The sequence below is a fragment of the Lepus europaeus genome, chromosome 23, assembly GCF_033115175.1.
Source record: "Lepus europaeus isolate LE1 chromosome 23, mLepTim1.pri, whole genome shotgun sequence".
Classification (NCBI taxonomy): Eukaryota; Metazoa; Chordata; class Mammalia; order Lagomorpha; family Leporidae; genus Lepus; species Lepus europaeus.
The window spans coordinates 21845884-21859409 of NC_084849.1; the positions used below are offsets into that span (position 1 = coordinate 21845884).

The 13526-nt window shown below is 49.3% G+C and overlaps 2 protein-coding genes across 5 annotated transcripts in view; both read right to left on the minus strand.

Annotated features, from left to right (window-relative positions):
* The window catches only part of TTC28 (tetratricopeptide repeat domain 28), a 695665-nt gene extending 695447 nt beyond the window's left edge, over positions 1-218 (minus strand). For both annotated transcript variants that reach the window (XM_062182795.1, XM_062182794.1), the window contains exon 1: positions 41-218. In XM_062182795.1, the coding sequence (XP_062038779.1) occupies positions 41-142 (102 nt within the window). In that variant the 5' untranslated portion in view covers positions 143-218. The remainder of the gene's footprint in view (positions 1-40) is intronic.
* A 4730-nt stretch (positions 219-4948) lies between these two features.
* CHEK2 (checkpoint kinase 2) overlaps positions 4949-13526 on the minus strand; it is an 80344-nt gene continuing 71766 nt past the window's right edge. For all 3 annotated transcript variants that reach the window (XM_062182712.1, XM_062182713.1, XM_062182714.1), the window contains 4 exons: positions 13204-13319; positions 12090-12175; positions 7859-7939; positions 4949-5196 (listed from right to left, as the gene is read on the minus strand). In XM_062182712.1, the coding sequence (XP_062038696.1) occupies positions 5107-5196; positions 7859-7939; positions 12090-12175; positions 13204-13319 (373 nt within the window). In that variant the 3' untranslated portion in view covers positions 4949-5106. The remainder of the gene's footprint in view (positions 5197-7858; positions 7940-12089; positions 12176-13203; positions 13320-13526) is intronic.

The following is a 13526-nucleotide window of genomic DNA, read 5'->3' on the forward strand; positions in this document are numbered from 1 at the left end:
ACAAAGAAAGTCTCTCGGCCCGCGCCCCTCACGCACTCACCCGCGCCGGCGCGGGCGGAGACTCGGGCTCCCGCCGCCTGCGACTCCGTGCCGGGGTCGTCCCCGGGATCGGCTCCGGCGCCGGCGGCGGCGACTGCTCCATCCCCACGGGGACCGGGCCGCGTCCGCCTCGAGCTAACGGTCCAGTCAGCTAGGCGCGCGCGCCGCTCCCGCGCGCCATGTTCCCGCCGTGCCGCGCGCCGCCGCGGCAACCCCGACCGCCCCCCCCCCCAACCGCGCACGCGCGCACTCGCCGCGCCGGCTCCCCGCGCGCCCCCGCGGGTTTCCCCCACGCACACCGCGCACGCGCGCACTCGCCGCGTCCCTCCCCGCGCGCCCCGCCTCGCGCCCTCCGGAGCCGGCCGCTGTTCCCGGGGCCGAGCCCACCCCCGCCGCGCCCGGCCACTCGGAGGGAGTGCCGTTCTCCGCTGCGCGCAGCCGCCTGCCGCACTGCGGACCACCTGGATCCCCGGCGCAGGGCCCCCGGGGCGCCCTAGCCTTTCCGCTTCACCCCGAGACGAGAGCTAGGGCGGCCGTCTCTCCAAGACGTCCTGCCACTAAAGCCACGAGACCCGACGGTGGAGGTGTGCAGGGCTGTAGGTGGCACAGGGAAGGCCCGAGTCCTGGGGACAGCCAGACCCAATGGAGACCCCAAGTTCAAGTTCTGCATCTTCACTAAGCCTTGGTGGTTGGGGTCGCGACTTCAGGGGCTTCTTTCTCCGAAAACTGGATGAAATCATTCAGATTAAAAAAAAAAGAAAAGATACAGGGGCCGGCGCTGTAGCATGGCGGGTAAAGCCGGGCCTGCCGAGCGGTCATCCAAGCCTGGAGTCCCGGCTGCTCCACTTCTCATCCAGCTCTCTGCTATGGCCTGGGAAAGCAGTAGAAGATGGCCCAAGTCCTGGGGCCCCTGCACCCATGTGGGAGACCTGGAAGAAGCTCCTGGCTCCTGGCTTCCAATTGGCCCAGCTCTGGCCATTGCAGCCATTGGGGGAGTGAACCAGTGGATGGAGGATCTCTCTTTCTCTCTCTCTCTCTCTCTCTCTCTCAACTCTGCGTTTCAAATAAATAAATAGAGCTTAAAATAGAAAAAAAAAAAAGCTATCACGCAGTGAGCATGCAACAAGACCTTTCAGGTAGTTTTGAAGGGTAAGAACCAAAGGCTTTCAAGAATACCATCTGGGGAGTGAACCAGCTGATGGAAGACTCTCTTTCTGCCTCTTTATAACTCTGCCTTTCAAATAAATAAATCTTTAAAAGAGAGAGAGAGAGAGAAAGAAGAAGGGCTCAAACCCCATCTCCTTGAAAACTGGAGACCCGTGGGCAGGTCATTGGACAGAGCCACGACTTCTGCATGTACAAGGGGGGTGGGGGGTGGCAGGCGCACCTAGCGGGATTCACGCCTGCATGTTCCTCAGCCCAGAGCTTGGCACGCACCAGGCTCTGAGGTTCACTGGTGTAATTCTCATCCCAGGCAGCCAAGAACCCTAAAAGTTTAATGAGAGGGGCTCTGCTCCCAAACCCTGCAGTATAATTAGCTGGGAGGAATTCACCCAACTTTGGAGCTGCAGGGACTCTTGCTTCCCACATCGTCACTTTCCATTCTCTGCCCCAAACCTCCCCCCAAAACCCTAAAGTTGGCAGAAAAATAACAGCAGAGAAATGTTTTCCCTACTAGAAAAAAAAAATCTCCAAGAGTCTCTTGGAGTTTGTAAATGACTATCTGTATTAGGTCCAAAAACAAAACCAGCTCAATCTGGAGTAAAACAAAAAGGGATGGGGCCAGCACCATGGCATACTAGGTTAATCCTCCACCTGTGGCGCTGGCATCCCACATGGGCACCAGGTTCTAGTCCTGGTTGCTCCTCTTCCAGGCCAGCTCTCTGCTGTGGCCCGGGAATGCAGTGGAGGATGGCCCAGGTGCTTGGGCCCCTGCACCCGCATGGGAGACCAGGAGGAGGCACCTGGCTCCTGGCTTTGGATCGGCGTAGCTCAGGCCATTGCGGCCAATTGGGGAGTGAACCAACAGAAGGAAGACCTTTCCCTCTGTCTCTCTCTCTCTCAGTCTGTAACTCTGTCAAATAAATAAATAAAAATCTTTAAAGGGGTGGGGGGCATACCTGATCATTCAATTGTAGAGTCCTGGGGTGGGATCTCAGCTTCAGGAATAGCCTCATCCAGGTGCTCAAACCTCAACCTCCATCTCTCTGATCTCTCCTAGGTCTTGCTCATTCTCACACAGTTCCTTCTACACAGTGGCCTGAGATGCCCCTAGCACACACAGACCCAAGAAAGCAGACTGAGCATCCCTCACCTGAAATATTGTTTCAGCTTTCAGATTTTTAAGATTGTTTAAATATTTGCATGTACGTATGTATGGAACCCAAGCCTAAACACAAAATTCATTTGTGTTTCATATATATCTTAAGGCAACGGTATACAATATATATATATATATATATATATATATTTTTTTTTTTTTTGACAGGCAGAGTGGATAGAGAGAGAGACAGAGAGAAAGGTCTTCCTTTGCTGTTGGTTCACCCTCCAATGGCCGCTGTGGCCGGCGCATCTCGCTGATCCGAAGCCAGGAGCCAGGTGCTTCTCCTGGTCTCCCATGGGGTGCAGTGCCCAAGGACTTGGGCCATCCTCCACTGCCTTCCCAGGCCACAGCAGAGAGCTGGCCTGGAAGAGGGGCAACCGGGATAGAATCCGGTGCCCCAACTGGGACTAGAACCCAGTGTGCCGGCGCCGCAAGGCGGAAGATTAGCCTGTTAAGCCACGGCGCCGGCCTGTATACAATATTTTTTAATAATTTGAGGCATGAAACAAAGTTTCCTGGCATGAAAGTTGCCACTTGTGGCCTCGTGTGATCCTCTTTCAGATTCTGGATTTTCATATTAGGGATGCTCAACCCATAGTTCCAGCCACAGTTGATTTTCATTGGACCCATTTGGGCCACACTCCCCTATCTGAGCCAATCACCACAGCCAGATTGGCGAGACCTGGCTATCAAGTGGTCCCCCAGAAAGGAGTGAGGGCCCTCCCTGCAGCTCCTAGCTTCAGACTGGCAAAGCTCCGGCTGTGGCTGTTGTAGCCATCTGGGGAGTGAACCAGAGGGTGGAAGACCTCTCTCTCTCTCCCTCTGTCTCTTTGTGACTCTGCCTTTCAAATAAATAAATCTTTTGAAAAAAAAAAATAAAAATAGTTAGCCTTTCCAACCACTTCCTGATGGCTTCCAGGTCCAGCCATTTGTAATCATGAAACAAATCCCCCCTTAGATAAAATAATTGGAATAGATTTCTCTTTCTTGTGACCAAGATGTTACAACTTCCATAGATCACGGGGCTATCCCTATAGCCCATCTGCAGGAACTGAACACCCTGGGAGAATAGACAAGGATATCTTCTTTAGGACAGACACTTGGCACAGCAGTTAAGATGCCACTTGGGGGGCCAGCGTTGTGGCACAGATCAAGCTGCTGCCTGCAGTGCTGGCATCCCATACGAACACCGGTTTGAGTCCCAGCTGCTCCACTTCTAATCCAGCTCCCTGCTAATGTGCTTGGAAAAGCAGTGGAAGATGGCCCAAATCCTTGAGCCCCTGCACCCATGTGGGAGACTCAGATGAAGCTCCTGCTTCAGCCTGGCCCAGCCCTGGCCATTTGGGGAGTAAACCAGCAGATGGAAGATTTCTCTGTTTTTCCTTCTCTTTGTCTGTAACTCTCTCAAATAAAATAAAAATAGATCTTAAAAAAAATTAAAGACACCACTTGGGGTACTCATATCCCATACCGGAGTGTGGGGGTTTCAGTTCCAGCTGTGCTTCTGAGTCCAGCTTCCTGCTAACGCACACCTGCTAACGCAGCAGATGATGGCTCAAGTCCTTGGGTCCCTGCCATCCACATGGGAGACTCAAATGTACTTCCAGACTCTTGATTTGGGCATTTGGGAAGTAAACCAGAGGATGTCAGATTCCTGGCTGGTTTTTTTTTTTTTTTTTTTTTTTTTTTTTTTTTTTTTTTCCTCTCTCTCTCTCTCTTTCAAACAAACAAAAAAATTTTAAAGATTTTTTTTCTTCAGCCTCTTGTGGGCTTTGCCAGTGTGAGTCAAACCCCTGGTTCTGACTCAATATGTGACGAAGAGGACAAAAAATGTTAGTATTAGAGTCAGAAAAAACTGGGTTGGGTCCTAGTGCTACCACTTGTCAGTTGTGTGATGTTGGACAAGCTACCTCACTCCTCTACACCCAGGTTCCTTGCCTGTACGTGATGGTGGTGGGAGGACCTGGCTCAGAGGGTCACCAGGAGGACAAGACCAACCATGGACAGGGCTTTGCCCAGGCCTCCTGTGCTCATTATTAGGTCAACCTGCCCACATAACTCACATCTGCTCTGAGACCTGAGTCATCCATAAATCGTTTGGCAGAAAAGATTGGTATGGGAGTACGTGTAACTCTCCTCTACCTCTTTTCCCATGGATCCTTGCTGCAGAAATATTCCTGTTTGGCTACAGGACTCCCTTTATACAAATACAGTAGAGATGCTCTACCTAAACTTGCAAAAATTCTGAATTTTACAACTTATCCAGCCCGAAGTTCCAGAAACTCTATGAGGGCGAGGATGAGAACTGAAAGTTGGCTTGTATTACATGCACTGCACCGAGGTCCCTGGCATCTCCAAGTGCAGCCTGCCACTACAAACCCCACCCCAGCCTCACTGTGCCTTTTCCGCTCTTTCTAAGGGGCCTCTCGAATGTGTATTCAGATGAAGAAGAAGGTGACATCCTGAGAGCCAGCCTGGTGATGACAGCCTCAGCAGGACTCCAGATGAATGGCACACAGCAACCTGGGGGGGGGGGGGGAGCAGGCATTCAACTCAAAAACCATTCATCAAGCGCCCACACAGAGCCCAGGTTCCATCAGATTTTTAATTGTGTATCAGTGATTGTGGAGAAGCAATTATTTCCATAATTAAAATACAAATCATAAGACGCAGATTGAGGGAAACAAAAAAAGATGACAACGGAATGAAAGCAGGTACATTTCGTTCATGTTCGAACCACGGGGTTACGACACAGCAGCACACACGGTCCGGCGCTTTGTGGCCTCGGCATTCTCTGCTTCTTCTTCAAGGGGCCGCTTTTGACTAGTGGAAGGCTGGAAATCAAGGAGACAAAGGAGCCGTGTTCAAAAGAAAATCAATGGCTTCTACCAAGGTTCCTCAATATGCTTCCAGTAAATCAAGGCCATTCCATGTGAGCCTTCTGACACCGAGAATTACTGGGACCAAGGCTGGGGTGCAGCAGGCTAAGCGGCTGCCTGCAATGCCGGCATCCCATATGAAGGCATAGTTGGGCGTCTGCCCCGACGTGGGAGACCAGGATGGAGTTCCTGCCTCCTGACTCAGCACAGCCCAGTCCTGGCTGTTGTGGCCATTTGGGGAGTGAACCAGTGGATGGAAGCCCTCTCTCTCTCTCTCTTTCTCTCTGCCTTTCAAATACACAAATACATCTTTTAAAAAAGTTACTAGTTATCATGACAAATTTATGACTACCACACCTTATCCTACTCTGACATGTTTATCTACTGACAATTCTTATTTGTCTTAAAATATGTATTTATTTATTTATTTATTTGAAAGGCAGAGTGAGAGACAGAGGAAGAGACAGAGAGAGACACAGAGAGATCTTCTATCTGTTGGTTCACTCCTCAAGTGGTTACAACAGGCAGATCTGGGCCAATCTGAAGCCAAGAGCCAGGAACTCCATCCGGGTCTCCCATTTGGGTGGCAGAAACTCAAGTACTTCAGCCTCCATCTGGGTGAGAAGCCGAGCAGCACTGAATGTGAACTAAGCGTGCATAAGATCTGCACTCTGGATGCTGCGCTTTCCCTGGGCTGGCACCGCGTGCTAGGATCCTCTCTCTTGATGCCAGGCAGCAGCAGCAAGAGGAGCAGCCGCCAAGCTCCCACTCAGTCCCAGGCTCTCCGTGAGTGCAGAGCACTGCACTCTGCAGTGTGCTGCGTTGCTAAGCCTGGATGTTCAACAGGTTGTGTATACAATGAGTTTTATGCTATTTTCAAGTTTACATACGTTAACTGGGCAAGGATGCGGAGGGTAGGCAGGAAGGTGGTTCAGTGGCTCGCTAGGTGTTGGGACACCTGCATCCCATATCCACTTCCGTTATGCACACCTGGGGAAGGGAGGGGCCCCTGCCATTCATGTGGGAGACCTGATTTGAGTTCCTGGCTGCTGGCTTTGGCATGGATCAGTCTCAGCTGTTGCAGACAACTGGGGACTGAACCAATGATGGAAGATCTGTCTCTGTGTCTTTCAAATAAAATAACTAAAAATAATTAAAAAGACTTTAAAAGCGTTTTATTGCAATATGGGAAGAACATCTGTATATCAAAAGCCAGCAGCTTCCTGCTAATGCAGACTCTCACAGGCAGCAGGTGGTGGCTCAAGGATTGGGTCCCTGGTCACTCTCCTGGGGACACCTGGATTGTGTTCCCAGATACTCAGTCTGGCCCAACTCTGGCCATTCCAGGTATTTGTGGACTGACCCAGTGGGTGACAGTTCTCTCTCTCTCCCTTTGTCTCAAATTAGAAAAATAATAAGCAGCATAACCAGTCCCCTCTGGGTCATCTTCCCCTAAATTATCGTATTTAAAAAGACAGTAACACCTCTGCTAGGTGCCTCAAGTCTTGCTCTTTTATGGGAAGATGATCTTTCTTTGTTTTCCCATTTATAAAGCTGGGAGGGAACAGTAGGGGATGGGGAGATATCATTCACTAAAAGAAGTAATAGGTGCCGGCGCCGTGGCTTAACAGGCTAATCCTCTGCCTTGCGGCGCCAGCACACCGGGTTCTAGTCCTGGTTGAGGCGCCGGATTCTATCCCGGTTGCCCCTCTTCCAGGCCAGCTCTCTGCTATGGCCCAGGAAGGCAGTGGAGGATGGTTCAAGTGCTTGGGCCCTACACCCGCATGGGAGACCAGGAGAAGCACCTGGCTCCTGGCTTCGGATCAGCGAGATGCGCCGGCCACAGCGGCCATTGGAGGGTGAACCAACAGCAAAAAGGAAGACCTTTCTCTCTCTCTCTCTCTCACTATCCACTCTGTCAAAAAAAAAAAAAAAAGTAATAGGTAAGAACTTATAAAGAACTACAGAAGAATAAAACTGCAAGAAATCATTAACCACTTGCCCAAAATTTGAAGTTTCCAACAAATTCCAATTTCAGCCTGTGATGGAGGGTTCCATCCTTGCCTTGCAGGGAGACCTTGTGACAATCCTTAGTTGGCTTCTTTTTTTAGGTTTTTATTCATTTATTTATTTGAGAGGCAGAGTTACAGACAGAGAAGGAGAGACAGAGAGAAAGATCTTCCATCCTCTGGTTCACTCCCCAAATGGCCACGATGGATCAGCTGGGCTGATCCAAAGCCAGGAGCCAGGAACTTCTCCCAGGTCTCCCACATGGGTACAGCGGCCCAAGCACTTGGGCCGTCTTCTACTGCTTTCCTAGGCCATAGCAAGAGAGCTGGATTGGAAGTGGAGCAGCTGGGACGCAAACCAGCGCCCATATGGGATGCCAGTGCACAGGCGGAGGCAAGGCTGGCCCCAGTGCTTCTTGCATGCATGAAATATACCCTGTTAAGTCTTCTGAGAATACCTATGCAGATCAACTTGAAACAAAGTATCTTCTATGTTAGCTCTTAAAAGGCTACAAAATTGCTCCTCAGGAGACTTTCAACTCTTTATCCTTGCTCATCAGCTACCCAAACCTAGCCTGTGTTTAATGGTCATCAATCCTCAGGAATACCTGGTCTGGGACTTGGGAGACAGCCACCGATTTATCTTCCTCAGACAGGAGACTCCGAAACTTTCTTTTCATGTCCTCATCCTGTGAACAAATTAAAAGAATAAATACGTTGTGTCTCCAGGAATGACAGGTCTAGGGTGTCCCTGGAAAGAGGGAGGCAGGGGGCAGGCATTTAGCCTAGTGGTTAGGGTACCCACATCCAGTATCTGAGTACCTGGGTTCAATACCCAGCTCCAGCTCCTGACTCCAGCTCCCTGCCGATGTGGACTCTGGGAGAAGTCAGCAATGACTCAAGTGACTTGATTTCTGCCACCCAAGTGGGAGACCTGGATTGAGATCCTGGCTCCTGGCTCCGGCCCTGCCATTGCAGGCATTGGGGAGTTAACCAGTTAACCACTGAGGAGTTAACCAGTTGGGAGTACTCTGTGTGTGTGTGTGTGTGTGTGTTTGTGCATCTTTCTGCCTCTCAAATAAATAGAAAAAGGAAAAGAAAGACACAGAAAAGTATACAGCCCGTCTATCGACAGACTCACAGCCTTGCTGAAGCTCCAGGAGTGAAGTGAGTCCACACTGCTCATCCCCACTCTCCCACAGCAGTCTCATCAGCAGCTGGGGTTCCGTCAAGATGGACTGAACCAACCCACATGTCTGAGAGTTCTCAGTGGGTCAGGGAAACACGGACAGACCCTGCCAGAAATGGCTAAACCTAGTAGGACCTCTCCTACCCTGCCAACAGAAGGGACCCATGTCATCCTAACCACCGACCTAGCACTCCCAGGAAAATTCACCCAGCAGGTGCTGTACTAGATGCTAGAGGGACTTTATGCCCACAACATCCCAGAGCTCAGACCTAAGGAGAAAGGAAGGGAATGAACAGGATGCAGATGACAGTGTTTCCAGCTCCAAGAAGGAGAGCCGGGGGCAGGGGTAGGGAGAGAACCCTGAGAGGTAACCTCGCCTTCAGAGAGGGGAACACACGACTGGAAATGTGGGCTCTGGGGCCAGCTGGGAGCCCAGCTCAGCCTCTCACAAGTGGCGTGTGCAGGATACAAGACCGAGAGCTGCCCGATTCCAGAGCCCCACGTGCTTCCCACCAATTGGTCCCACAAACTCCATCTCCTAATCCAAGTGTCCCATGGTGGACAGGAGGAGACCAAAGACCTCCACTATTTAGCACTTCCATGGATATAAGAAATTTAGGGCAGTGGAGGCCTAAAATCGGGTTCCTCCCTCCACCTAGGAATCAGCACCACCACCTGCCTTGGCACTGATTTACTGAGTCACTTGCGAGAAGCTCACTGCCCTTGCTGATAGCACCAAGTTCTACCAACACTGCCGGGCCCCTTGGTATGCAGACACTCTTCATTGTGGGTGAAAATATGAGTGCCCAAAGCTCTGTGAGCAGGCCCTGCCTCCTCCTGGTCTCAAACCTTGCTCTGTACCTACCCCTATAACCTACCACATGTGTGGTGCCATTCCACAACGTGTGGTCAGAACTGGCTTCGACCCAGAATCTCAGCATCCCGAGGCAAAGACTTATCTTATTCCCCTTTGTCTGCAGCCATGACGCCTAGCAGCTCTTGATGCACAAACTCTTTACTGTGCTCTGAAGGAATGAACACATGGACAAACCACAGTGGAATGCCCTGTGGGTGGTAGTCCTTAAGGAGGCCAGAGTGACCACAAGCCTATTAGACCTACTGTTAAAATTATTTATTTATTTTTAATTTATTTGAAAGACAGCAAGAGATATTCCATCCACTGCCTCGCTTCCCAAATGCTTGCACCAGCTGAGGCTGAGCCAAACTGAAGCCAGGAGCCCGGAATTCAATCTAGTCCCCCACATGGGTGGCAGGGACCCAACTACTTGAGCCATCACCTGATGCCTCCCAGGGTGCACATTAGCAGGAGGCTAAATTGGAAGACAAGTAGATAAGACTTGATCCAGGCAGTCCCTCAAAACACCCATCCCTAGGCAAACTTCTACAACAGTCATCAAATAGCAATAAGAAAAAGGAGCTCACTGTTACCACAGAGAACAACATGTATCTATAAGTAACCATTCCTTTGAGATGTCACCATCTATTAGAAATTATTAAATCGTCTCTTGAAAGTAAACAGGAAGAAACCCTCTATTTCGAATAGTAATCACGAGGCAGAAAATGCACATATAAGGGATTCACCCAAAACTGGACAGCTTATTAATGACCAGAGACCAGAGCCCACATAAGCAAATGCTCAGGCCAGTGCCAGACCCACGAAACCATTTGGTTCCTCAAAGATGCTGAATGTTCCCAAAATAAAACCTAAACTATCACTAACAGATGTTTTAGATGGTAAATCTGCATCCCTGTCTTCATTCAGCATTTGCCCCACCTTTTGCTGCAAAAAAAAAAAATAAATAATAAAATAAAATGTGGACAAAAGAGTATTCAAGTAAGACCCCTGTGGCGGAGTTGAACTTTACCTTCTGTTTGGTTGTTAGTAACAGTTTTCTTTTGAGACAAAAAAGCACAAGAAAAATAGGCTGCGACTGCTCGTAAATTCTAGGCAGATGTAAACCTGTTCCCAGGCCCAACTGGCCAGCTCCACTCCCCACCCCCACCCCCACCCGGCAAAATGGACATAGCTCCTTATCTCTACATTTGGGCTCCACGCGTTTCCCTGTTAGGACACGTGAAAAGAGCCAAGAAGCATGTTTCCCTTTCTCACCCAAATTAAATCCCCACATGCAAAGGGCATCCTTTGTCTCCAAACTCCTTTGCTCCAGGGTCCTGCTGTTTCAAATCTGTGTGGTCTATTAAATGCTAAATCATCTGACAGATTTCTTCTGGGGGGGACTGCAGTTTCCAGGGCAACAACCAAAACACATATATCTGCCTTTTTTTTTTTTTTTCTTCTTTTAAGGATTTGCTGCTCTCAACCTGAGCTGAGTTGAGCAAACTGTTAGGTGTAGAGGGTAGCAAGAGTGAAGGCACAATCTTCCAGGAGTCCCAAAAGTATGGAGCTGAGGCCAGATGGCCCAGTGAGTTCCTAGACCAGCAATCCCCACAGTGATGGCCTCTTTCTTAAGCTACATGGCTAAGTCCCCCATGCACACACGAGACCAAAGGTTAACAGAAATAAGAATGGCTGTACTGAGTACAACTGCACTGAGAAGACAAGACATCCATCAGAAAACCTACTCCATGCTGTAGCTAATTCCAGAACTAAAGACTACCCTAGCAAAGCTACAAAGGACTTCCAACTCTGGCAGCTCCAAATGAGGTCAGTGCATAATTGAATGGCAACCACAACCCCCAGCAAGAAGATGAGGGTAATGCAGACTTGAAAGGTGCAGGTGACAGCCCGCACTGATGGCATGATTATTCATCATGAACCAGAAGTGGGACCTTTACATCCAATTTCTGGGGCTTGAGAAATAGCTGCATTCTCCCCCAGGAAGTCAACCCTCCTCCACCTCCCCCAGGTTCCCAAATTCAAGGTTGCTGATGGCTGGAATGCAGCCCACCCATCCTGGGATGGCAGGGAATGGGGTGGGGGGTCCGGGGTGGAGTATTGTTAAGGGTGGAGCCAGAGAAATCTCTCAAAGGAACAGAGCCAAATGTAGACTCAGGGCAGCCAAGTGGAGCTGGAATAAGCCATAAAGTGCTTGTCCATCCAACAGCCTCAAGTAATGGCACGAGATTACATGCCACAAATACACACACACACCCACACCCTACCTATTACCTACAGCTTGATTTAAAATAATTGAGCCGGCACCGTGGCTCAATAGGCTAATCCTCCACCTTGTGGCGTCAGCACACCAGGTTCTAGTCCCGGTCGAGGTGCCCGATTCTGTCCCGGTTGCCCCTCTTCCAAGCCAGCTCTCTGCTATGGCCCGCGAGTGCAGGGACGGATGGGAGACCAGGAGAAGCACCTGGCTCCTGCTTTCGGATCAGCGCGGTGCGCCGGCTGCAGCGGCCATTGGAGGGTGAACCAACGGCAAAAGGAAGACCTTTCTGTCTGTCTGTCTCTCTCACTGTCCACTCTGCCTGTCAAAAAATAAATTAATTAATTAAATAAAATAATTGAACAGACCAAATGAAAGAAATGTGTTTCTGTCCTCTTCTTCCTCCTCTCCCTCCTCCTTCTTTTCTTTCTCTCTCTTTCTCTCTCTCTCTCTCTCTCTCTGGCATCTGAGGGCCCTCCATGTATTTTACGCTAGCAGAAATTGCCCCACACCAACCTGAAGCCAAGGATGATTTAAAGCTTCTTCTGTTGTAAGACGCACCTTTGGGTCCACTACCAACAACTTCTTGACGAGGTCCAGAGCTAAAGCAACAAGATAATTGGGCAGAGCACAGTGAAAAGGATAAATACATGGAATCAGCAATATTAAAGTATGCCAGAGTTACAGGCCACCATCCAGAAAGAGAGAGGGTCTGAGATCACCATGGAGTCAGCAGAACAGTGGGCAGGGGCCCTGTTCCTCCATCACTCCCAGTGTCCAGAGCACTCTACTCTGAACACCTGGGTTGATAATGATACTCCCTGTGTCTCCCTTCTGGGACATTACAACCTCTTAGCTCCTGTTCCCTGTTATTGGACTCAAGTTCAAAACTAATTACAGCTGAACTTTCACCCAGTTTTAAGAAACTCAGGATGCATAGCCAGCTTGCTCTTGCTCTCTCTCTCTCTCACCCAGGGGCTGATGCTGCCAGTTCCTAAACCAGAAAGAGGCTCCCTGGAACTGCAGCCTTGTTGGAAATGAACTTAACTACTCCAACAAGCAACAGTTCCAGGCTGGTTTGTCTACCCCAACAATGTTATTCCTTAAACATTCCGACATTTAACAGAATCACCTAGGTTACATTGTTTGACATTTAGTTTTCATTCTCTACTTCTTCTTCAGGGAATTACAAGGTTGCACTTTTAAGTTATAAAACACAATGGCATCTGGCTTTTACACTACTTAAAGGAAACTTTGCAACTGAAGAGTTACTTATTATTTTGCTCACTCAACTGGGAAACAGGCACTTGTATAAAGGATACTTAAGCCTTATAAAAAGCCTCTAAAGTAAGGGTTATTAAGGGCCCAGTTGACAAATAAAGACAATGGGGACTGGGAGGGGTTAAGTTACCTGCCTAAGGCCAAACAGCTAGGAAGTGGCAGATCCAGGACTTGAGCCCAGGCTCTTATAATAAAATTCCTCTGCTTTTCAAGTGGTGCAAAACTAACACTAGAAGCTAAGAACAGAATTGACAGGAGAAAACATATCATAGAATTTGAAAAGAAGCTCCCACCACAGCACACACACGTTTTAGCAAACCACAGACTCTTAACCCTTTCGTATCCGTACCCTTCTCTGAAACATCTGCCCAGACTTCAGGAATGAAGTTGTATTTTCCACTGGTGATCTGATCCTTCAGGGACACTTGCGTCTTATGCTCAGAGAAAGGTGGATACCCACTAAGGCTTAATATTGGCAGAAAGAGAAAGGAGAAGAAATCAAGTGGCATTTTCAGTGGCATTTGGACATATGGATGTCTTTTTCATTACCATGAAAAATCAAGTATTTCTTTAGATCCATGTGACCTCAACGAAACCTGGAGTCCATCTGAACAAGTTTACGATTTCATCTAATCACCTCCAAGCAGACTGTGAGGCAATGAAAGCTTTTCT